We start from the raw sequence: 26,137 nt of genomic DNA, 5'->3' as shown, positions 1-26,137 counted from the left end.
CCGTCGCCTCGACCTTGCCCGCGCGCGCTGTGAGCCCCTCCCCCGGCCCCTCTCCTCCCTCCAATCGATCGTAGCGCACACCGGCGCCGGCGCCGACGCCGACCGTAGCGCACACACACGCGCGCGCGCACACACACACACTACATGCACACACACACACACACACTACACACACACTAGACGCGCACACACACACAATTTTTCTGTTTTTAGCTTTTAGTTTTTTCTGTTTTTCATACAAAGTTTTAGATGAATTAATTAATTAGATTAGATTAATGTCAAATAGTATGTAGAAATGTTAGTTATAATATATATAATGTCAAATGTTATAGAAATGTTAGTTATATAGAAATGTTAGAAATTTTGGAAATGTTAGTTTTAGCTAGCTAGATGAATTAGATTAATTTCAAATTGTTAGACGATGATCGATGTTTTTTTAGTTTCTTATATTTTTAGTTATAAAATTTAGAATTTACATATATGAAATCATCACAATCCATCATTTAAAAAATGTTACTTTACTTTTGCGGCATATAGTATTTTGTTGTCGACGATGCCCGGCCCGCATCCTCGCCGTCGACACGTCCGCGACGACGTCTTGCTTCAGAGGACCCATGTCCGGGACTGGGCTCCGCCGGGCTGGCACTGGGAGGTGCTACCTTCAGGGGCGCGACGCTTGGTGAGGAACCCGGCCCCGGGTCCCGTCGTCGACCCTCATCTCCTTTGGTGGCATTCATGTGGGCCACTTTCGGTGCGGAGGGAGCCGGCCCCGCCGGAGGTGGTACGTCACCGTGTCAGGGGGGAGGACGAGCACGTCCATCGCTACATGGCTGCTATGGACGTCAGGTTCTCCAATACCTGGCAGGTTCTTTGGGGAGATCACCCGAGCTATGATCCAGTGATGGTTCCTTCTCTTTGGGTGTCCACCGCCCGCACCTCAGGAACCGCGAGTGGCCTAGATTACTCTGTACTATTCGATCTTTATTAGCTTGCTAGCTAGCTAGCTAGTGATGTATTCAATATTATATCTATTATTCGAGATGATGTATTCGAGATTATATCTATATTCGAGACGATGTATTCGAGATTATATCTATTATTCGAGATTATACTAAATTGTTTTATATTTCTTTTGGCATAGTTAAATAAAAGCTATGGCGGACAATACCGACAGAGAGAGAGAACAGACCATGCTCGATATCATACGCGGGCCAGATGATGATCAGAATGAAGAATATTTTGACGGCTCCGAATTTCTAAACAACACCGGAGAGGGTGATATGATATTCGATCGCGACGACCGAGAAGATGAAGTCATGAACTACGACGAAGAACATGTTGATCCTGAAACAACAAACACCGGCGAGGTATATATATTTATATAAGCAGGAATCTGGTGATCATCGCATGTTTTAAATGAGTTGAAGATATATTAACGAATCGATCTTTCTTCTTTCAGCCATCCGGATCGAGCAAATCTTCAGGCAAAAGGACGAAACGAGGCCCGAACAAAAAGTTGAAGGAGGGCGTAAAGTACAATATCGAGGCAATCAGACCTAATGGCGAACCATTAGCGCCTAAGAAGATTGCGGACAAGTTCGTTCGTCAGTGCGGAGTTATTGTGAAGGACCAACTCCCGATCTCCCTTCAAGAATGGAGAAAGCCAGCAAATCCACGTCCAGATGTTACTTTTGTCGACGAGAATCAAAAAAATCTGCTTTGGGATACTCTCATGGAACATTTCACCTTACCAGATAATTTCACAGAAGCAGATGTGCGGAAAGTCAAGGACGCTGCTCTTAGGAAGATGGCGGTTGCATTCAAGAACCACAAGAGAATGACGTGGGAGAAGTACGTCAAGGGAGGAAGGAAGACTCCAGTATTCGAGGGGATACTAGAGAATCAAAGTGCTCATTGGGACGATTTCGTGAAATTCAAGGATTCAGAATTAGCTAAGGAACGGTCGAGAATAAACAAGAAGAATGCCGAAAAAAAGGATAAGTTCCATAAGCTGGGGCCAGGTGGCTACGCGGTGGCAATGCCTAAGTGGGATAAGTCTGAGAAAGAGATGGAGGATGCAGGTGTCACTCCGGTTAGTAAGAGCTGGCCCCCCAGGTGCAGGACTTGGTTCTATGCGCATGGGGGGGAGTTGGACCCGAAGACAGGCAATGTTTCGACGAAGGCATGTGTGAACGGAGCCGACGATGCGCTACTTGTTGCAATAGAAGAGGCTCGATCAGGGGTGTTCCAGCCCAACAGAGAGAACGACGAGCTTACGCGTGCCCTGGGAAATCCTGAACACCCGGGAAGAACACGAGGCAAGGGCGCTATTCCGTGGTATGAGGGGTTTTCAGACTGGAACGCCGACTACAGAACCCGTGCGAGAAAGAAGATTGCGGAGGAGAAGAAGAGGAAGATGGAGGAGGAGCAAAGGAAGCTCGACTATGAACGCCTTCAAGGCCTAGAAGCAAGTCAAGCGGAATTGGCAGCTAAATTCCAGCGGCAGCAGGAGCAGATCGACTCACTTAGCCAGCAAAGGGGGTCTCAGCAGCTGCAGCAGCTAGCGGATGATCCAGCATTGGATACCACCGCCCCATCCATGCCGAGAAGCAGCGTGGGTTCCGCCCCGGGCGACGCAGTAGTGCTGGATAGATACCCCGTGGATGACATCACGGAGAACACTAACTGCGAGCTACACTTCAAAATGAAGAACATATCCATGAAGGTGGCGGACGCCGTTGCTTTTTCAAATTCCCCTGAGGCAACCTTCCATTGCAACCCGATTCCAGCGGAATATGCTCGTGTCTTGGTTGATGAGGTGGTGGACCAATATTCGGGGCTAGAGCTTGACATTCCTGGAGGTGATGAGGAGCACACACTCGGAGATGCTAAACATCGTATCATCCTATGGAGAAAGGATTGCATAATTTTTCGAAGGCCACCGACACCGCGTCACCCGACTCCTCGTCGAAGTCCGCCACCGAGTCAGCAGACTCCCGCTCCTCCAAGTCCACCAACGCGTGAGGCCACTCCTCCTCCTCCAAGTCCGGCAAAGTGTCAAGCCACTCCTCCTCCAAGTCTGACACAGCGTCAGACGTCCACTCCTCCTCCAAGTCCGGCACAGCTTCAGGCCACTCCTCCTCGTCCAACTCAGCCCCGTCAGTCGTCTCCGCCGCCTCAGCAATCGCAGAAGAGACACCCCGCAGCTATGGTGCATAGCGGTACCAGTCGAGGTCATAGTACAGGAAGTACAGGCGGAGGCAAGCGATATAAATATGGTCCAAACCTCACTACTCCTCTTCCTGTGAGGGCTTACGACAGGATCGAGGAGCAAACCGATGCCATAGTGCGGGCAGAAGTCGACGCCCATTTTGGACCAAAGCCGCCACCGCCGCCAAGGGAGAAAGTGCCTGTGGAAGTAGTTGACCACTTCATTCGTATGGCTCAACCACCAGCTCCTAAGCCTGTTGACACAGACTATGAGCGCCACATCAGGAAGTTACATCGACAACGTCTACAGAAGGAGGCGAGCTCGAGCTTGAGCAAACAACAAGCAGCTGTCGAAAAATGCGGGAAAACCGTTGCCCAGCTGGGAGAACAGGCGGCGCAATCGACCCCCCCCCCCACTTGTTGTGCCGACAACACGTGACAGTACGCGCGCCCAATATTATTGTGGCCAAACAGTTTACGTTCCCGAGGTGGGCGATGTGGTAATAACCCAGGAGCATATAATGCAGGCTGAAGAACTCAAGATCACTGTTGGACAACTCCTCGAGATCGAGGACATGCCTGTGATTACAGAGGAGGAAATAAAACGAAAATATGTCCAGGGCCAACCTTTGATCAAGCCAGAAGATGTCAAGAAGCTCCCAACGAGAATGTATGAATTGCATCAATGGTACATGGACATTACCAAGAGATCCAATCGAGAGTCCCTCATGGTGTACGTCAAGAAGGATGATTACTACCATGAGAATGCTGTGGCTGTTGAGTATTCTGAACTGTTTCAGTTATACAATCAAGACGCACTCGACAAATCTATCGACGGTTGCTATTGTCTGTAAGTGATTTTTTTTCTGTAATTTAAGTCTCAAGCTAGCTGTAGTGATCCTTTTGATCAATCATTACCTGTAATTATCCTCACTATATTCTTTTCTGTGGTATTATGCAGGATGAAGATGTATGAAATGAGAAAAGGTGGACGCTATGGCATTGGGTTCATTGACCCAAACACCGTTAATCAATACACATGGAAAATGAGCAAGTATTATGAAAAGCAGGTAGAGGACAGCATGCTAGAGTTCTTGAAGCGCCTCAAATACAATGAAGATATACTACTTCCTTACAACTTCGAGTGAGTCACACTTTCTTGTACTACAAATTCTCTGTTTTTGCCTACTAGCTAGCTACATGTTTTTGCTTACATATGCCCGCTTAATTAAGACATGCAAACGTGTGTGCATGCAGATTTCGCTGGATCTTGTGTATCATTAAAGTTGACGCCGGAACAGTTGAAATACTGGACTCGCTACTCAAAGCAAATAGTGACTACAACATCTTGTATGGGATAGTCAACAGGTAATTTCAATCATTACTAACTATATATCTCGGCCTATTTAGTTCGTCATTTCATGATATGAACTATTTAATAACCCCTTTATTCATTTTCTTTGTCGGCGGGCAGGGCTTGGGCAAGGTTCATCAGCGTCACGGAAGGCGAATGGAAACCACAAGTGAAATGGTTTCGATCCAAGGTAAGTAATTAAGTAGTACTAGCTAGCTAGCTAGCTGCCATCTTTTTAATTATCATGCTTGATTAATTATTATCTGATCAAATTAAATTCCATTCTCGTAATAAAGGCCCTGAAGCAGGCGCAGGGGACTAATCTGTGTGCATACTGCGTTTGCGAGAACATTCGCATGATGGCGTCCGAAAGGAGCAGATCTCAAAGACAGGAATGGGTACGCTTGTCAGAACACTATTCATAATTTTTACACCATTATCGATATCTAGTCACACAACTAATACACATGCATATTGATCTCCTTCTTAACAGTTCAAAGAGGTGCGGGACAAGCTCCTAGAAACGGAGCACGTAGAAGCACTTCAAGAGGAAATAGCGGGATTTTTGCTCGACCAGGTCATAAATCCGAAGGGAGAATACTATTACCCGCTACCGCCTCCATCGAACATGTCATGAACCACTTCCAATTGTCATCGTGTGCTCCGAAGGCACCAATTAGGCTAAAGCCACTGGCTCCGAAGGCAACATGCATATGTAGGAGAAATTGTATATAGCTATACATGTGTGTATGTGTAAATTAATATGGTGGTTTGTGAGACATTGATGATATATATATATATGATTGGTTCTACTAGAAATTCTATTTATATATATATATGCATAACGTGTACAATGTGTAGTACCGTAAAATACCAGCAAACGAAAAAGAATTAAAATGGAAAACACAAAATTAAATGAAAAAGAAATCATAAAACCAAAAATCCCCCAAACATTTTAGTACCGGTTGGTGTTACCAACCGGTACTAAAGGGCTCCCGGCCCCCGGAGCTGGCTCGTGCCACGTGGTTGCCGTTTAGCACCGGTTCGTGCTGAACCGGTACTAAAGGGGGGGCCTTTAGTGCCGAAATGTTAGTGCCGGTTCCGAAACCGGCACTAAAGGGCCTTACGAACCGGTGCTAATGGCCGGTTTTCTACTAGTGCATGGTGATCGGTTGCACCCAAGCTAGCCATGGTGGCCAGCTCCCCTTTGCCATGGTGGTCGGCTGCCTCCTCTCTACTTGCAGCAGCTGTGCAAAGTCAACATGAGGCGTCCCATCGGACACAAGTAGAAGACAATATGGCCGACAGACTGTCTAGACAGCCATACCGCTACAGTCGGGCACTATTGATAAATAGTGCCACCCACTACGTGACCTCGCGGGACAAGACGAAGCAGTCAACCAGGTCCCATGGACCCCCTTTTTACTCTCTCCCTCACTCTTTTGTTTGTTGGGCATCGTGCTTATAAGGTGATCCATGGAGCCTTCACGGGGGGCCCAGCTGATCATTCATTCACACACACACACACACAAACACACACACACACACACACACGAGGGAGAGAGCTGAGCCTAGAGTCCTCTTCTTCCTCCTCTGATACAGTTCCAGGAGCAATCTTGTACACCATCTGTTCAACATCGAGATCCTTGCAGGAATAGGAGTGTTACCTCCACACGAGGGCCCTGAACCTGGGTATATCACAGTGTGTTGTTGTCCAATACCATCCCGGATCTACACCGTAGCCTTGCTCTCATCTCTCTTAGCAATACCATGGCATCTACCACCATGCAAATACCACAATAGTATCCATCATCGCGTGTCCATACACACCATGATATGATCACGGGGATGCCGGAATACCTAAACGAGAAAAGAAAACAAAATTGGTAACGAGGATAACTCGGTTTAATGATCAAGAGTTACTCCTCCGTTCCGAATTACTCGTCACAAAAATGGATGTATCTAGATGTATTTTAGTTCTAGATACATCCATTTCTGCGACGAGTAATTTGGAACGGAGGGAGTACTTCACATGGATACCGATACATCTCGCGTCGAGTTTTGTAAAGTATCACGAAGCAAAGGAATTTTGTATGAGAAACTAAGGTTCACATGATGAATAATTTGTAAATGTAGGGGTCAACATGGATGTCTAAGGTTTCGCTATTGATCATTGACCGAAGGAGTTCTGGGTCATTTCTGCACTTCACGAAACTTGCGGGGTCACATGCTTAAGGTTCACTAGTTTGTTAATATTTTGGTGAAGAGCCAAAAATGTTTCGGAGAAAACCAGAGAAGTTTCGAAAAACCGGGAAAGTCCTTGGATCCTGAAAAATCACCGGTAGATCAAGGAGGGTTTCAAAGTGTTCTGGAACATCTGAGAAAAATATATATGGTGTCGTGGGGTTGCCAACTTGGCAATCCCAAGAGGGGGGGGGTGCGGCCACATGGGCCTAAAAGGCCCAAATAGTGCGCGACCCCTTTTTGCTTGGGGGCAAAGCCACTTGGGAGGCTAAGCTTTGGTGGGGCGCCCACCTCTTGGTTCGCCGGCCCTAGGAGGAGGTGCCTCGTCCTCCAATGCAGCCCTACCTCCAACACTCCTATATATATGTGAGGGGGCAGCCCCTAAATTGCAACCAATGTGATGCAAGGGCTGCCCCTCTCTCTCTCTCTCCGTGGAAATTGCTCCACCTTCCAATGGCTACTCCACCTTATCTTCTGTTCTCCAGCATATATTAGCTTTGGACGGTGAAGTTATGCTGAACTGTAAATTCCTTATGCGTTGATATCGACAGAGATATCACGTTTTCCATATTTTTTAAAGGGGGGAAATTCCCACGGTTGTGAGGTCATAGATCCTAACTGTGGGAATCTACATGAACGATCTACACTAGCATATCTTTTGTTGCACTCTTGTTGGTAAAGACCAGATCCAATCTAACCTGCATCTTCATACTGATCTCAGGAGTCTGATTCGTAGGACAAAATATGTTTTCTACTACATTTCCCAACATTATGTTTTTGATAGATCTCGAAAATTTTCCAAAACTGAGTTTTCAAAGTACTATCACCAACCCAAAGGTCATGCGAAAAACTAATGGCATTTCCATTACCAAGAACTCACTTATAAAAAGGTCTAACAACAACAAAAGCCCATGTAAAATCCTTCCAAATTGAGAACCAACACCTTGTTTGGACCAAACAATGTTGGGATTAAAAGTGCTATATTTATGATCCACAAGGATCTTCTAGTTCTATTTCTACAAAAAAATTCTTTTGGCCCAAGAAGATAATAAAGAAAAATTAATTTCTCTCAAATTGGAACACCCAATCACCGAAACGATTTTTCTCCTAGACAACAATGCCAAGTTCTTCGAGTGGTATATATGATTATCATCAATGTTTCCCCAAAGAAAGTGAGCCATCTGGTAGTAATGGCATTAATAGCCCATTTAGGGAACCTAATGATGAGCATCAAATACATGAAAATACTTGATGCCTGTTCTTAGTAAAAACAAGTTTGGCCTCATTACTGAACAGTTTACCCCTCCATCCACAAATTCTTCAAATGAGTTTATCAATAATAGTTTGGATGTATTCTCCTTTAAGTTTAGCATAGTGTAAAGGCACTCAAAATACATAAGAGGAAAATAACTTTTCTAGCAAGAAAAAGATTTGAGATAACATTTTAGAAACTTCCTCTGCAACCCGAACTCTGGGAAAATGACTTTAATTATAGTAAATATCCATACCACAAAGCTAGTTAAAACAAGGGAGTAAAAATTTAATGTTTCTAGCATTATCACAAGAAAGATCTAGGAAAAAGATAGTGTCTTCAACAAACTAAAGGTTGATGACACCATCTAGTATGATATTAGAAAGTGCCTCAGAGATAATGTCAGCACAAGAAGATTTAGCAAGAATTCTAGAGAAAACACATCCGCCACTAAGTAAAACAAAATTGGAGGGGAGAGGTCCCTGTTTTAGGCCTTTTCCCTTTAAATAAGGCCCAATAACACCATTTAATTTCAAACAAAAGGAACTTTGTTGAATAGTACCCGCTAATCAATCAGATAACATGTGCATCATCTTAACAACATTCGGCCGCCGTAGGGAGCGCTACTAGAGTTGAATAATTTGGCAGCATGTCAGATGGAAACGCTGCTGAGGTGGTGCTTGCTAGCAGCGTTCAAACTGAACGCTGATACATGGGACATAGTAGCAACGTCCAGAGGGAACGCTGCTACTCTGAGATGGCTGCTAATAGGTTACTTGCAGCGTTCGGATTGGAAGCTGCTAGATGGCACATCTGATCGGTGCTAATGGGGGGGGAGGGGGTCATGTACTAGTGGAAGGGTCTTGAAAGACCCAAAATCCATTAGATAAGCATAATTGTATATTTTACAAAAGGACCCAATAGAGCTGGAAATTCCAATAGTATCATTCATGAGTCCTGGCCTAAGGATGGTGCTATCTATTGTTTTCCTTTCTATAGTGCACACATAATATGTTTCATAAGTTAGTTTGTGCTATGTGTGTATAAGAGTTGTGGCTAGCCCATATCATGACATGCCTAGTCTATAAATTATGTTGCACTATATCACTGGCTCTCATGGGTTGGCGTCTATTGTGAAGTCTCATTACCTAAAACTTTACTCCATGGTCCAAAAGGCTGGAGCCACTCATGCATCCTGGAGGGTGAGCCTATCATATTATTCTCTCTCTCTCTCTCTCTCTCATGCACCGCTTGTACATTGTTTGCACATGTCGGCACTGTTGTACTCATTAACAAGAGGTTGGATGTTGCAGTCAATGAGGCTAGAAATACTTTATAGTCTTGAGCGGCGAGGCTAGTCTCTACCTCCCCCCACCCGGTATCCCCCCTCCAGTACTTTTCTAAACAGTGGAAGGGTCTCGAAAGACCCAATAGAAGTGGAAATTTCAATACTATCACCCTTGCGCCCTGGCTAGTGAGGGCGGTGCCATCTGGTGTTTCCATTTGTTGTATAGTGCACACATAATAATTTTTTAAGTTAGTTTTTGTCTATATGTGTATAAGCGTTGTCGCCAGTTCATGCCATGACATGGCTAGTCTATAAATTATGTTACACTATATATCAGTGGCTCTCGTGGCTGGCGTCTATTGTGAAGTCTCATTTCCAAGAACTTTACTCCATGGTTCGCGAGGCTGGAACCACTCATGCATCCTAGATGGCGAGCCTATCATATTACTCTCACTCTCTCTATATCTCTATCTCTCTATCTATCTATCTATCTACTTTGTTTGCATCCTTAGACTTTGTTGTACTCTTCAATGGGAGTGTTGGATGTTGTTGGAACCACTCACTAGTCTTGAGCGGCGAGGCTGGTACTCTATCTTGTTTTCTTCTATGTAGTGCACATAACATGTTAATAACTTGGTTGTCTCATGTTCACACCTACTGGATTTGTTGTACTCTTTAGTTGGTGTGTTGGATGTTGTGATCAATGAGATTGGAACCACTCATTAGTTTTGAGCGGCGAGGCTAGTACACTATCTTGTTTTCTTCTATGGTGCACGCATCATCTTCATAACTCTATTTTCTCCCCTCAACCGCTCCCCCCCCCTACCCCCCCACACACAAACCGTTTTCAGCACGAGTAGGGTCCTGACCCAAAATCCAACAAATAAGTATGAAAATATATCTTACAAAAGGACCCAACAAAACTAGAAATTGCAACTCGCTCCTAATATTTTATAGAAAGGACCCGAAATCACCATAATAGATTGCAATTCGGTCCTGCCTAACATACTTTGCCAAGATCCAAGACAACCTCGCGATGGACGAACCACTTGGGATGGAAGTAGTAGTAACGTTTCCTCTTGAGGATAGAAGGAACACGTGATACGGCACTCGTGGCCGCGGGGCTCTACATACATACATGGCTCCTCCTCGGGACCGCTGGACGAGCCGATAAAGAAAGTCCCTTTCCAGTTCCGAAGCATCGGCCGTGGCGATGAAGTCACGCGGCGCTAGCGCTGTCCCCGACACGCCGCCGGTCATGTCTGGGCACGCGCTGCAGCAGCACCAGCGGGGCGGCGGCGGCGGCGGCGGCGGCACCAGGTGGCGCGAGTGCGCCGCCGTGCTGGGCGCCGTGGCCGTGGTGGTGCTAGTCGTCACCCATGCGCTCCTCAACGTGGGCGACAATCTCGACGACGTGGCTGACCCGGTAGCCCGTCTCCGGGCAGCCACCGACGAGAAAGCGGCCGTTCTGTCGAAGAAGACTCCCGGGGAGGCCCAAGCGGAGCAGGACATCAAGGCCGCCGCCGGCGCCGATGCCGACCGGTTCCTGTGGAGCAAGGAGATGCTGCAGTGGCAGCGCAGCGGTTACCATTTCCAGCCGGATGGGAACTTCATGAACGGTATATATGCAGTCGATTCCATCATTCCACTGACTGATTTTTCAGATCCAGATCTTATTTTTGCCTTCATGTTTGCATTACATGGTTTGATCTAGTATCTTTCACACTTTCGCTCTGTTTTTGTTTGTTTGCTTGCTTGCTTCCTGGAAAACACAAACTGACTGTCTTTTGCTTGCTGGCGGACTGACGTGGCTACCTACTCCACGACATGCATGCATGCATGCAGATCCCAATGGTTAGTACGTACTACTTCATCACTTGCTGCTGTACCAGCTGTCTGTTTGTATGTATGTATGTATGTATGTATGTATGTATGTATGCATGCATGCATGTTGCTTACGTGGAACTCAATAATGTGCAGCTCCCATGTATTACCGTGGACTGTATCACTTCTTCTACCAGTACAATCCCAAAGGCGTCGTCTGGAACAAGATCGCCTGGGGCCACGCCGTGTCGTCGGACCTGGTCCACTGGCGCCATCTCCCCGTCGCCATGGTGCCCGACCAATGGTACGACATCAACGGCGTCTTGACGGGATCCGCCACCATGCTCCCCAATGGCACGGTCATCTTGCTTTACACGGGCAACAGTGACACCTTTGCCCAGGTTCAGTGCCTCGCCTTCCCTGCAGACCCTGCAGACCCCCTCCTCCGTACCTGGACCAAGCACCCTGCCAACCCCGTCATCTTCCCGCCCCCTGGCATTGGCGACAGGGACTTCCGCGACCCCATGGCCGCATGGTTTGATAAGTCCGACAACACATGGCGCACCATCATAGGGTCCAAGGATGACCATGGTCATGCCGGTATTGCCCTCATGTACAAGACGAAAGACTTCATCAAGTACGAGCTCATCCCGGACCCGGTCCACCGTGTCGAGGGCACCGGCATGTGGGAGTGCATCGACCTCTACCCCATTAGCGGTGGCAGCGACTCATCAGAGGAGGTGATACATGTGATGAAGGCGAGCGTGAACGATGAGTGGCATGACTACTACGCGTTGGGGAGGTTTGATGCAGAGGCCAACAGGTGGACGCCGTTGGACCCGGAAGCTGATGTGGGTATCGGCATGAGGGTCGATTGGGGTAAGTTTTATGCCTCTACATCCTTCTATGATCCGGTCAAGCAGCGGCGTGTGAGCTGGGGGTTTGTTGGCGAGACCGACTCACCCAACACCGACATAGCCAAGGGATGGGCAAGCCTCCAGGTATGTTATTGTTCATCGAAATTATTGTTTTACATTGTGTTTACCATCTATCATTATGTTATTGTATCATGCATCTCGTCTTGAGAATTGAGTATGTCAGTGCATACATGTTTCATTCAATAGATCAACACATGTCGATCAAATGTCATTTACATCTTCCAAGATCTTAATTTATTTTGTGCTTTGCTAACCACACAAAATAATTAAGGACATTTTCCTTCTTCCATGTCTGCTGTTACAGTACATGTCAAGCCTTTATTAGTTAAACAAGAATCATATGATTAGTTCTCGATGTCAATGTGCATTCATAGTTGTGGGACTTATATTATTAATAAACAAACTAATGAACCGTGTATGATGAGCCTGCAGGGGATTCCAAGGAAAGTAGTGCTAGACGAGAAAACCCGGACGAACATCCTCCAATGGCCGGTGGAGGAGATCGACACCCTCCGCTACAACACCACCAACTTCAGCGGCATCACCGTCGAGTCTAGCTCTGTCATAACCCTCCCTCTCCGCCAAGTTTCTCAACTCGATATCGAGGCATCCTTTCGCCTCAACGCTTCAGCCATCGCCGCCCTCAACAAGGCCGATGTCAGCTACAACTGTAGTACAAGTGGTGGTGCCACCGAACGAGGCGCGCTCGGCCCCTTTGGTCTTCTCATCCATGCCACCAACAGCGGCAGCGAACAACTGGCAGTGTACTTCTACATTTACAAGGGTCTTGATGGGGGCCTCCGGACCCAGTTCTGCCATGATGAGTCAGGGTCATCGCGAGCCAAGGAACTGCTGAAGCGCGTGGTGGGAAGCACCATGCCCGTGCTCCATGGAGAGGCTTTATCCGCAAGGGTGCTTGTGGATCATTCGATTGTGGAGAGCTTTGTGATGGGTGGGAGGATGACGGTGACATCGCGCGTGTACCCTATGGAGGCCATCCATGCGGCTGGTAGGGTGTGCGTTTTCAACAACGCCACCGGGTCCGCCGTTACCGTCGAGAAGCTCGTGGTGCACGAGATGGCCTCAGCACCAATACAAGCATACCGTGATGCATGAGATTCATGTTGATGTCCAATATGTTCTGGTTCTTTCAGATTGATCTGGTTAATCAGTATTATACCAGACATACATGAAATTGTTCTCAGTATTACCGTCTGAAACCTTTATGCAGCAGATTTGATTATTTTTCATGCATGTCCATCATCATGAAATAAAAGACTGTCTTTAAAAAAACTAGCACATATGTCCGTGCTTTGCGACGGGAGAAAAATTGATATATCCACCAAAACTTCTACTGTTGCATCTAAATTATATGCAGTTGTACCCACGACACAGGTGACGCTAGGTGTAAGCTGTGATTGACTCCGAAGAAGAAGTTTGTTGCAATAGTGGCATCCGACTTTACAACAATGGTGGTCGAGCTTTGTAGCATGCGGTCCGCCTTAGGGCAACAACAATGGTCTAGCTTTGCAGCATTGCATACGGCTGTCCTTGCTTTAATTGGACGGTATTAAATTCCTTCGTTTCCCATAAGGCTGGTCATAATGGAGTGTAACTTATATTAGTGTCATATATATGACATTAGTCTAAATTACTATCTTTATAGTGTAAAGTAACATACTAGTAGTGTTATATATGGCTTTATTTAATGACTTGTAGACTCATTTTATTTTGGGAATGGCTATGTTACAGTAATATATTATGTTACCACTTCTCATTAACTACATGCCATATAAGCAAAAATTTCTCAAAATGTACTATGTTAGCAGCTAAGTTACTCCCACTATGACTAGTCTAAGCATGTCCTTCCTTCCTCAATCTTTCTCAGGCAGATAAAGTCGTTGGTTTCCCACCATACCATCACAGCGTCCACCCTCACCCTGCATTTCTTAGTACTACTTGAGGCGGCTCCTTGATTGCTCCTTGATTTTCCAGACAACTTACAGACGTATATAAAGCAGTAGGATTTGTTGGAAAGGAACGGTGTGGGACTATTCAATTGTTAAATGAATCGTTCATACCAACACAAATAAAAGCGAAAATGTTAACGCCCACACGTGTGGGCGTTTGCCAACTCGTCCACACGCCTTCATCACCGTTCAGACTTCTATACGAATCTTGGCATGAATTAGCTGATTTTGTATGCCACGTAGGACAACTCGTGTGTGTGGTGTGTGAGAGAGGTCGTTCACACATCCTTTTTACCACACAGAGGAGCCGGTGTGTAGGCGTTTAGCAGTTCGCCCACACACCAGTTTTTCAATCACGCACAAGGGCTGGTGTGTGGGCGTTTACCATCTCGCCCACACACCCGCCTCCTCTCCCACACCTAAGCTGCCAGTTTTCATGCGTTTTGCAGTGTACATGGCAACTGCCCTACTATTATTGCAAGAAGATGGCAACTCTTTTTTTTTTACCCGAACATGTCAGTTGCCATATGTTTTGCATGGTACATGGCAAACTGCCCTAGCGTGCACGTAAGCAGATGGCAACTCTTTCTTTTTAAATGGCAACTGCCCTGAGCACATGGCAACTCTCTTTTACCCGAACATGTTTTCTGTCATGCCTTTTTTTTTGTAGCGTTATATGACAACTGCCTAGTGTTAGTAGGTGGCAACTCCTAAAGTTTTGAAATCATGGCAACTGCAGTAGACCAGACCACACATGGCAACAGCCGTAGTTGTCCAAAAAATGGTAATCTGGAACTTTGACCTGAGATGGCAACTGCAGTTGAGCAAACATGGCAACTGTAGTTGTCCGACATGGCAACCGTAGTTCAGCGACATGGCAACTGCACTTAAACGAACATGGACGAGGATCTGGCCCATGGCAACTGCGGGGCGCGCGGTAAAGTGTCACGTGGGACGTGCGGGACCACGAGGTACGAGGCCTGACGTACCGGGCATGTGGGCGTTATCTATTTCGCCCACACACACGCGTGTAAGAGGGATCGGGAGGGAAAAAAAGAGGCGTGTGGGTGCTAATTGTTTTGCCCACAGACAGACGTGTGGGCTGGTCCTCTTAAGCACCACACAGAACGTGTGGACAGATTTCTTAACACCCACACGTGTGATAGTTATCAATGTCCAACAAAAGCTAGGTTAGCTGGTTGTAGTCTTATCGTGGGGAACAAAGGTCATGAGTTCGATGTCCAACCCAGGCAATTATTTTTCGGTGATCCTTGGAATCCTAGGAGCAGGCCCAATATTTTTTGGTGATCCTTGAAAGCCCAGTACCAGTACGAACAGTTTTTGTCTTTTATCACGAGGATTGCGGGGTGATCCTTGAAAGCTCAGTACCAGTACGAACCGTTTTTGTCTTTTATCACGAGGATTGCGGATTTGCTCTATGGATGAACTGCGGGTTGAAATTAATACCACCTTGGATACAAAAATAATACGGACGGATGAAATTGCGGTAGTAAGAAGCAATAGCCCCTTTATTAATAGAAAAAAATAAAGATAGATAGATAGATAGATAGATAGATATAAATATAGATATAGATAGATATAGATATAAATGTAGATATAGATATAGATACAGAGGTATAGATACAGATATAGAGGTATAAATAAAACAATTTGATTGCTGGGTGCTCTATTAGGCTGGTACTGGACTGGACTGGAGAGAGGAGTCCATCTCGTCCCGTAAGGCCGAAAGTAGTATAGAGAACAGAAAACGTGCCTCCTCATGCAAGCATGTATATACATACAAAACCATAAAAAAAAAAAGAACCGCACGCATACAATGCTAGGCAAAGCGATCCCCAACAAGGCAACAACCGATCGAAGGAGAGGAAACGAATCGTGTTGGGGAAGACAATGGTGGCGCAGCTGGTGCAGGTGGTGAGGAGGCTTGGCTATCGCTTAGCAGGGACATCAACGGTATTACTTTCTCTCTCTCTCACTCCTACATTTGGATCAAATCATCGTATGTATGTAGAGCAATTTCCCTTTGTTCTCGCTCTCTCCCTAAAGCGGTGACTGGAGAGAGGAGTCCATCTCGTCCCGTAAGGCCGAAAGTAGTATAGAGAACAGAAAATGTGCCTCCTCCTGCAAGCATGTATATACATACAAAACCATAAAAAAAAAAGAACCGCACGCGTACAATGCTAGCCAAAGCGATCCCCAACAAGGCAACAACCGATCGAAGGAGAGGAAGCGAATCGTGTTGGGGAAGACAATGGCGGCGCAGCTGGTGCAGGTGGTGAGGAGGCTTGGCTATCGCTTAGCAGAGACATCAACGGTACTACTTTCTCTCTCTCTCACTCCTACATTTGGATCAAATCGTCGTATGTATGTAGAGCAATTTCCCTTTGTTCTCGCCCTCTCCCTAAAGCGGCGTCTGGCTTTGTTCCCGGATCTACTAGGCTTCCATGGCACAGCCGACGCTGTAGATTCCTCCATATCCTTGAAACTTGACGACTTCTGATTTTGCGTGTGTTATTGCAGGCTCTTTTCAAGCCAACGTCTGCCGAGAGCAAAGCGGAGGTCCAGGCTTTCCTGCAATCACTTCCTATTGACTACAATAATATCCATGGTGAGGCTGCGAGGATCTATGAGGGTCTCAAGAGGAAAGGTCCAGAAATACCCTTGGATACTGTGACCCTTTGTCTCAAGTCAGCGCGTGACATCATCACGAGCAAATGATATTTAGATCTATGCTAGTATGCAAGTATCTTCTTGCTTAATTTGTAAGGTCGAATAGTTCTCCATATTTAGAAATACCTGACAGCCTACCAGATTGGAGTGTAAGCTTTGGTGCCGGTATTTATAGCGGCCTGTGAACCATCTCGTTCTACATTATGTTTTGTTGGATGCCTGTACTTCGTTTCCTTCAATTATGGGAAAAGCTTCCCGTCAGCCGGCTGATTACTGCTTGTCCCATGAGTCACACATCGTTGCTGAACCTTATCTCTTCAAAGGTTCGTCTTCAGAAAATTTGTCTCGTCGCTCTTCTTTCTCAGCAGCCAATCACTTGTTTCTCAATAGCAGCCAATCTTCACTTTTCCCCGAGATCTCCGCCCCGCCGGAGGACGCCGCCACCGGCCCCCTTTCTCCTTCCCTCCTCCTCTCTCCTTCCCTTCTGTCCCCCGGATGATCTCCCATAGCACTCTCTTGCGAGCCCATTTCTCCTTCCCTCCTCTCTCTCTCCTTACTCACCTCTCTCTCTCCACCCACGGCCCTCTCTCTGATTCTCTTGTTGGGTGTTTTCATGCAACAAGCTCTTTGTTGCAAAAAAAATTCTACAACAAGAGCTCTCTTGCAAAAAAATTGTAACAATACCTTTGTTGCAAAAAAAGTCTGCAACGAGATTTCTGTTGTGAAAAAAAAATCTACAACAGGACCTTTCTTGCAAAAAAATTCCACAACTGGACCTCTATTGCAAAATTTCTGCAATAAGACCCGTGTTGCAATGGTGAAGGTGCCATTCGGCCGGTCTTTTAAAAAGATCATCCAGTGGACCCGTAGCACGCCCCTTCAATTATTATTAAGATATGAACTATCTAAATTGTGAAAAGAGAAATAAAGTGATGGATTTGGAGATGGGAGAGGAGAGATAATGCGAGAGACATGCATGTCATAGTCTGTACGATGAACAGTAAAAAAAGAGAAGCAAGACTATATCTGGCCAAACGGGCCGATTTTTTCGGGCCGGCCCGGCAGCACGGCACGCGACGGTCCAGGCCCGGCACGGGCTAATCGTGTCGTGCCAGGCACGAGGCACGCACTGGGCCGTGCCTGGGCCGCCACCCTCAGCCCGCGTGCCAGCACGGCACGACACGAATACTAGCGGGCCGGCCCGTGGCACGGCACGACACGCAGCACGGCGGCACGACCCGATTGGCCCGCCTCAATCGTTGGGGAGCGGGGGAGGAATCCTGTCGGGCCGACTGCCGACGCGCCTGGGTCATGAGGACAGCGGGGGCACCAGGCGTCAGGGGGGTAGCGTCACAGCGGGCAGCGGGGCCCAGACGCCCAGTCCTTGATCGATGGGGAGCGGGGGGTTCGCTCGGCTCGACACCCAGGCAAGGCGACCGTTGGGAGGGGTTTAGGGGGAGGTTAGGGTGGATTTAGAGCGGTTTAGGATAGGGTTTGGGTAATTATTTAAGAAAATTCATATATTCAAAAATTTGATCGTTAGAGGGTCAAATTTGTCCGAAAAATGACCAATTTTTTGCTATAAATAGGGCTGCCCAGCCCACATATTTCTCACACTCAAACATGGATGACCATGACAATACTAGCTTCCCACTCTCCGATTTCGGTCTTGGGGATATGGAGTATAGTCTCTACCCTAGTAGCACCGATCACACTACCATGCCCCCACCCGAGCAACATGCCTATACCATGCCCCCACCCGAGCAACATGCCTATACCGATCATCACACTCTTGAACCCCATACCGATCCGAGTGCCGAAGCCGATGGTCACACCAATTCGAGTAGTGGGACGGGTTCCTCCACCACCATTGGTGTAAAGCAAAGAGGTCGTCGTAGAACCTCCGTGGTGTGGGAATCATTCGATGAAGAAATCCCCATGGTGGACGGTGTCCGGAGGGTGGTTGCAAGGTGCAAAAGGTGCAAGAAGGAGTATACTGGAGAAGCCAAGGGAGGAACCGGCCACCTAAAGAGGCATGTGGAAAGCCACACCAAGGCGGATGAAAAGAGCGCGTCGGGCTCGGCAGCTGTGCAAACGCAGCTCTCCTTCAATCCTGACGGTACGGTACGCAATTTCACCTACGATGCTAATGTTCAGCGAGAAGGTCTATGCCATCTTATTGCTTCTAATGATTTACCACTAGGTTTTGGTGAATCTGATGGTTTCGTAGAATATATTCAAACTTGTCATAATCCTAATTATAGACCAGTTTCTAGACAAACTACAAGTAGGGATATTAAAAAAGCTATACAAAATTGGTAAAGAGAAAATAAAAGAAGAATTTTCTACGTGCACTTTTTTAGTGTCGTTAACATCTGATATCTGGACTGGTCGAGCAAAGCAAGACTATATTAGTGTGGTAACTCATTATGTTAATGAACATTGGCATCTACAAAAAAGAGTCATAGGATTTGAATTAATTGATGTAGCACATAGTGGTCCAAACATTGCTGAAGCTGTACTCAAAGTTGTGAATGATCTTAATCTTGCCGACAAGGTTTTCTCAATAACTTTGGATAATGCTTCAGCAAACACGAGTGCAATGAATACTCTGACTCCTATATTCTCCATATATGTTGCATCCTTTTTAATGCATCAACATTGTGCTTGCCATATCATTAATCGTATTGCTAAAAGTGCGTTACATTTATGTGAACCACATGTTGAAGTCATACGCATTGCAATATCTTATTTTTCGCATTCAACTCAACGAATTACAAACTATAAGAGATATTGCCTTGCTATAGGGTGCGTTCCTCATAAGTATAATTCAGACATGCCTGTTAGATGGAACTCTACATATATGATGCTTAAGGCAGTTATCCGAGACAGAGTTCAGCTCAATGGCTTTATTAATGCATATTATGGGGTTGAACCTCTAATTAGCGAAGAAACTTGGCATGTTATTACAACATTGACTGCATTTCTTGAGTTGTCCTATGATGCAACAGTTACTTTGTCTGGGGTTTATTACCCGACATATCCTTTGATGGTGCATACCCTATTAGACATTGCTAGTCATCTGAAAGCATATGAAGGGGATGCATTGTTACTTAATGTTGTTGCTGACATGAAAACCAAGTATTTAAAATATTGGCAGCAAATTCCACTGTTGTATGCATTTGCATTTATCTTGGATCCTAGAGCTAAACTTGAAGGGTATCGTAGTGCACTCAATGTACTATCTGCATCCCTAAGTTTAGATTATACTGACGACTTCAATAAGGCTCGTGAGAAGATTTTTGAAGTTTTTGCTAAGTATGAGGGAAAATATGCCGGAGTTCGAATGCAACGACCTCCACCAGCACCTACTGCAAGTAAAAACAGAGGAGCATGGAGCAAGATCTTTGGTTCTTCATCCTCCTCGACCGCCGGAAGCTCTTCCACGTCAACATTTGTGCTTCAAGGTGGCGGGGAGTTAGCGAAGTACCTCAACAGTGACAAAGTCATGTACGATTTAGATAGTGAGGAAGACTTCAACTTACTACAGTGGTGGCAAGAACACAAGCTTACATTTCCGGTGCTCTCCATATTAGCACGTGATGTGTTATCGGTGCCTGTTTCTAGGGTGTCATCGGAGTCTGCTTTCAGCCTAGCTGGAAGAATAATTGAGGAGAGAAGAACTAGTCTCGCCCCTGATATGGTGAGAACACTGATGTCCGTCAAAGATGGGGAGTTATCAAGAAGGAGAGCGCAACACACTGCAGAAAACACAGAACTACTTGCCATGTTTGAAGAAATGAACTTTGAAGAAGACCCGGAAGATTAGTCGAAGACTGGTAGTGTAGTAATTTTCTTATCATTTTGTAATTTTCTTCTCTTTTTGTAATTTTCTTTCCCTTTTGTAATTATAGAGCATGGCTTTGTACTCTTTTACTTCCCAGGGATGAAAGGTTTTAATGAGGCAGCCACTAATAAAGCTCAACATTTATCCCAGATGATAAATTGCCTCAATTTTTTCCCATGGATGCATTATTGCTGCCGTGCCTAACGTGCCTAACGTGACATTTTTTCCTATAAAAAGGGATGCCCACTTTCTCATTTCTCACACTCAAACTCCATCTCATTTTCCACACACAAACATGGCTGCTCCTCTTCAAAACGTTGTTCGGAGACAACCTAGTCCCATCTGGAGGTACTACGATGAAGAATCCGTTACAAATGATGAAGGTCTCACCAAGCTTTTTGCAAAGTGCAAAGAATGCGGTAAGAAGTTGAGCGTGCACCTAGATGATGGCAGGTATGCTGGAACCGGCCACCTGATGAGGCACAAGACGACGCACGTCAAGGCAGCCGAGGCAGCGGCTATAGCTGCGGCTGCGGGGCAAGGTTGAAAGGATCCCATTAGTAAGTTGTAGTATTTGTATTATTTTTTCTTTCTCTATCTTTAATCTTTTAGTATTTCTAGAGCATGGCTTGTACTCTTTTACTTCTTTGAGATGGAACGTTTTAATGAGGCAGGCGCTAAGAAAACTCTAGATTTATCCCATATAATACTCTAACCGTCTAGCGTGCCTAACATGCCTAGCATGTCTAACGTGTCATCTTTTTCCTATAAAAAGGGATGCCGGCCCTTCTCAAGTTCTCATTTCTCACACTCAAAAGTCTCAAACTGCATCTCATTTTACACACACAATACAAACATGGATGAGAGAGGCTCCAGAATCTGGGACTACTACGATGCTGAAGTAGTTATGGACGGTAGAAAATCCGAGCTAAAATCACAGTGCAAAAGATGTGGTAAGTTGCTGCGCATTGCCTGCCACGGTCCAGTAAACATCCTTACTAGGCACAGAGCAGCACACATCAAGAGAGACGAGCTGGCCGCAGCTGCCGGGCAAGGATGAACGATCCAAATTAGTTCAGTTCCAGTTTTGTAATTTATTTAGTTCAATTCTAGTCTTGTAATCTTTTTATTTCTACTTCTTTTAATCTTTTAGTATTTCTAGAGCATAGCTTGTACTTTTTTACTTCTTTGGGATGGAAGGTTTTAATGAGGCAAGCGCTAATAAAATTCTAGATTTATCCCATATAATACTCTACATTTTTTGCAATTTTCTATAAAAAAATTGGTATTTTTTTCGACAATTTATCGCTGTATAAACTTCTCATCTCGCTCGGCTAGTATTTGGCCAGATATAGCAATAGCAGCGTGCAGCGTGCAGTGTGGCAGCGAGGCAGCGTGCAGCGGTGCAGCGTAGCGTGGCGTAGCGTGCAGTGTGGCACACTGCAGCGATGCAGCGTAGCGTGGGCGTGCAGCGAGCCAGCGAGCCAGGCAGCCAGCGCGCAGCGACTCAACGAGTCAGCGAGCGGCGACTGCGAGCGCCAGGCCAGGCGGGCCAGCTAGTGCCAAGCGGGCCGGCGGGCCTGGGGGCCGCGTGCCGGGCCAGCTATGCCGTGTGCCGTGCCTGCGCTGCGACCCCCCGCCCGTGGGCCGGCATGGCACGGCCCGGCTAGTATTCGTGCCGTGCCAGGCCGGGCCGGCCCGTTTGGCCAGCTATAAGCAGGACCATGCATGTCATAGTCTGTACCATGAACAGTAAAAATAGAGAAGCAAGACCATGCATGTGTCCTTTGCATATGCATGATGGGACCCAAGATAGGGAAATACAAACTCAAAATGCAAAGATTTTCAGATACTCTATGCGGTGATGCATTGTGGTTGGGTGTAGTTCGCTGGTACCTCCCGGAACCGGTAAAAAGAGGTTTGCGCGGGGAGGGAGAGCAGGGGAGGAATGTATACGGTAGCCTCCACTACACACACACACTCAAAAACTGAAGAAAAAAAATAGATCGCTGGGTGCTCTATTGGGCAGGTAGTGGGCTGGACTGGAGAGAGGCGTCCATCTCGTCCCGTAAGGCCCAAAGTAGTATAGAGAACAGAAAACATGCCTCCTCCTGCACGCATACAAATCCTTAAGAAAAAACGAACGCGTACAACGCTAGGCAAAGTAATCCCAACCCCAATAAGGCAACAACCGATCGAAGGAGAGGAAGCGAATCGCGTCGACGAGGACAATGTCAGCGCAGCTCGTGCAGGTGGTGAGGAGGCTTGGCTATCGCTTAGGGACATCAAAGGTACTACTTGCTCTCTCTCTTTCTCTCTCTCCAACCTTCGATTGGATTCCTCTCATTGCAAGCGATCTGTGGCTTTTGTTCCCGGATCCACTAGCTAGCTAGGGTTGTCCACCATGGCACAGCCGTTGCTGCCGATTCCTCCAGCCCCTTTGCTCGATCTCGCTAAATAAAATCGACACCCCCTTTTTTTTTGTCCCCCCTTACCTGATCCTGCGCAAATCTTAACCTCTGCGACTTCTCTTTAACATGTTTTTTAGGAGCACTGAACCTTGACGACCTACTATTTTGTGTGTGTCATAAATTGCAGGGTCTTTTCAAGCCAACGCCGGCCCAGAGCAAAGCTGAGCTCCGGGCTTTCCTGCGCTCGCTCAACATTGACTACAACGATCTCGATGGTGAGGCTATGAGGATCTACTGCCACTAGTAGAAAAAAGGTTAAACGTGAAGCACATTAGTGCTGGTTTGAATTTGAGCCGGCACTAATGTGTGCATTAGTGCCGGTTCCAACGGCTAGCCGGCCGCTCTCATTAGTACCGGTTCGTGGCGAACCTTTAGCACCGGTTCGTGCCACGAACCGGTACTAAAGTGAGTGGTGGCAGGATGTTGTCAGTCCGGGGCCCCTCCAGCACCTTTAGTACCGGGTCATATCACGAACCGGTACTAAAGGTCGTCCTACATCACTAGTAGAAAACAGGGCTTTGGTCCAGGCCGGGTCAGCCCATTAATCCCGGTTCAGTCTAGAACAGGGACCAATGTGGGCATTGGTCCTGGTTTGTGAGCCTAGGGGGCCGGCCGGGCCACGTGGGCCATTGGTCCCCGTTCATCTGGACCTTTTGGTCCCGGTTGGTGGGATGAACCGGGACCAATAGGCCTCGCTCCTGGCCCACCACCATTGGTCCCGGTTGGTGGCTTGAACCGGGACCAAAGGCTCCCCTTTAGTCCCGGCTCATGTCACCAACCGGGACCAATGAGGTGCCTATATATACCCCTCGCTCGCGAGCAGAGCACCCCAGTGCTCTGTTTTTCTCTGGCCGAGGGGGAGAGGGCTTTGTGGTGCTGTAGCTCACCTCCTATGCACATGAGGTGTTCGATGGAATGCCCGAGCCACACTACTTAAGCTTTCTCCTCTCGAAGCTCGACCTCCAAGCTCCATTTTCCTCGAGATTTGTCTAGATTTAGCGGTCCGTCACGCCCCGTCCCCGTCTTCACCGCCGTCGATCACCCGCGCCGATCTCATCACCGACACCACCGTGGTGAGCCTCTTGTTCTTATCTTCTTTCTGAAAGGAAAAATATTCTTACTTGTATGTTTAGATAGATACTTGTATCATTTTCTTACATTTATTATTGCATCTTATATAGTGCGATGGTTTTGGTATCCGCCCCCGTCTGCCCTCGTCCTGTCTATGATTCGGATATGGTATGTATATTATCTTTATAACTATTGGTTCATTTATTGTTTATGAAAATTATGCCGACCAACGTGACATAGATTTTATTTATCTAGGATGTATGTGAATCGGAAATGCCAACCGACCCTATTGTCGAGAGGTTAAATTTAGTTGAAGAAGAAAACAATTTGTTGAAGGAAAAAATAAAAAAAATTAGGAGAAGAAAATGATATTGGAGTTGCATGTTGCGGATGTCGTCGATGATCACAAGATCAAGATGGATGCAATGCGCTTGAAGATTAGAAAGATTAGAAAATATGCCATTCATACCGAGGCTTGGTATCATTATGCCGTTGGATCAATTGTTACCTTGGTTGCGATTATGATCGCATTTGTTTTCGCATTGAAATGTTTTACATAGTTTCAATGTATGGTTTAATTAATTAGATGCTCTAGAGAGCTATATGTTGTTAGATGAGAACTATGTATGCACTTTGGTTTTAATGTGATGATGAACCTCTATTAATTTGGACACTTAATTATATATAATGCACGCAGATGAACCGGCAATGGATGTATGGTGACAGACACACCCGCGAGTACATTAAGGGCGTGCATGAGTTTCTCGATGCGGCTGAGGCAAACAAGCAGAATGGTTTTATGTGTTGTCCATGCACTGAATGTGGGAATACGAGGTCTTACTCTAACCGGAAAATCCTTCACTCCCACCTGCTTTACAAGGGTTTCATGCCACACTATAATGTTTGGACGAGGCACGGAGAAATAGGGGTTATGATGGAAGACGGCGAAGAAGAAGACTACGATGACAACTATGTGCCCCCTGAATACGATGATGCTGCAACGGGGGGAGCTGGTGAAGATCAATAGGAACCAGACGATGTGCCCAATGATGCTGCAACGGGTGAAGCTGCTGAAGATCAAGAGGAACCAGACGATGTGCCCGATGATGATGATCTCCGCCGGGTCATTGTCGATGCAAGGACGCAATGCATTAGTCAAAAGGAGAAGCTGAAGTTCGATCGCATGTTAGAGGATCACAAAAAAGGGTTATACCCCAATTGCGAAGATGGCAACACAAAGCTCGGTACCGTACTGGAATTGCTGCAGTGGAAGGCATAGAATGCTGTGGCTGACAAAGGATTTGAGAAGCTACTAAAAATATTGAAGAAGAAGCTTCCAAAGGATAACGAATTGCCCGACAGTACATACGCAGCAAAGAAGGTCGTATGCCCTCTAGGATTGGAGGTGGAGAAGATACATGCATGCCCTAATGACTGCATCCTCTACCGTGGTGCATACAAGGATCTGAAGGCATGCCCAGTATGCGGTGCATTGCGGTATAAGATCAGACGAGATGACCCAGGTGATGTTGACGGCGAGCCCCCCAGGAAGAGGGTTCCTGCGAAGGTGATGTGGTATGCTCCCATAATACCACGGTTGAAACGTCTGTTCAGAAACGAAGAGCATGCCAAGTTGATGCGATGGCACAGTGAGAACCGAAAGAAAGATGGGAAGTTGAGAGCACCCGCTAACGGGTCGCAGTGGAGAAAAATCGAGAGAAAGTACTGGGATGAGTTTGCAAAGGACCCAAGGAATGTATGGTTTGCTTTAAGCGCGGATGGCATTAATCCTTTCGGGGAGCAGAGCAGCAATCACAGCACTTGGCCCGTGACTCTATGTATGTATAACCTTCCTTCTTGGATGTGCATGAAGCGGAAGTTCATTATGATGCCAGTTCTCATCCAAGGCCCTAAGAAACCCGGCAACGAAATTGATGTGTACCTAAGGCCATTAGTTGAAGAACTTTTACAGCTGTG

The 26,137-nt window shown here is 46.5% G+C and overlaps 1 protein-coding gene across 1 annotated transcript; it reads left to right on the top strand.

The window, feature by feature from the left end:
* Positions 1-10,429: 10,429 nt before the first annotated feature.
* LOC125524736 (sucrose:sucrose 1-fructosyltransferase-like) lies at positions 10,430-13,298 on the top strand. Its single transcript, XM_048689773.1, has 4 exons — positions 10,430-10,967; positions 11,194-11,202; positions 11,329-12,173; positions 12,543-13,298. The coding sequence occupies exons 1-4, from the start codon at positions 10,562-10,564 to the stop codon at positions 13,224-13,226; spliced, it is 1,944 nt and encodes a 647-aa protein (XP_048545730.1). The 5' UTR covers positions 10,430-10,561; the 3' UTR covers positions 13,227-13,298.
* Positions 13,299-26,137: the final 12,839 nt, after the last annotated feature.

The sequence above is a fragment of the Triticum urartu genome, chromosome 7, assembly GCF_003073215.2.
Source record: "Triticum urartu cultivar G1812 chromosome 7, Tu2.1, whole genome shotgun sequence".
In the NCBI taxonomy this organism is placed as follows: domain Eukaryota; kingdom Viridiplantae; phylum Streptophyta; class Magnoliopsida; order Poales; family Poaceae; genus Triticum; species Triticum urartu.
Note: the sequence above shows the minus strand (reverse complement) of the source record. Positions and strands in the feature narration are given on the sequence as shown.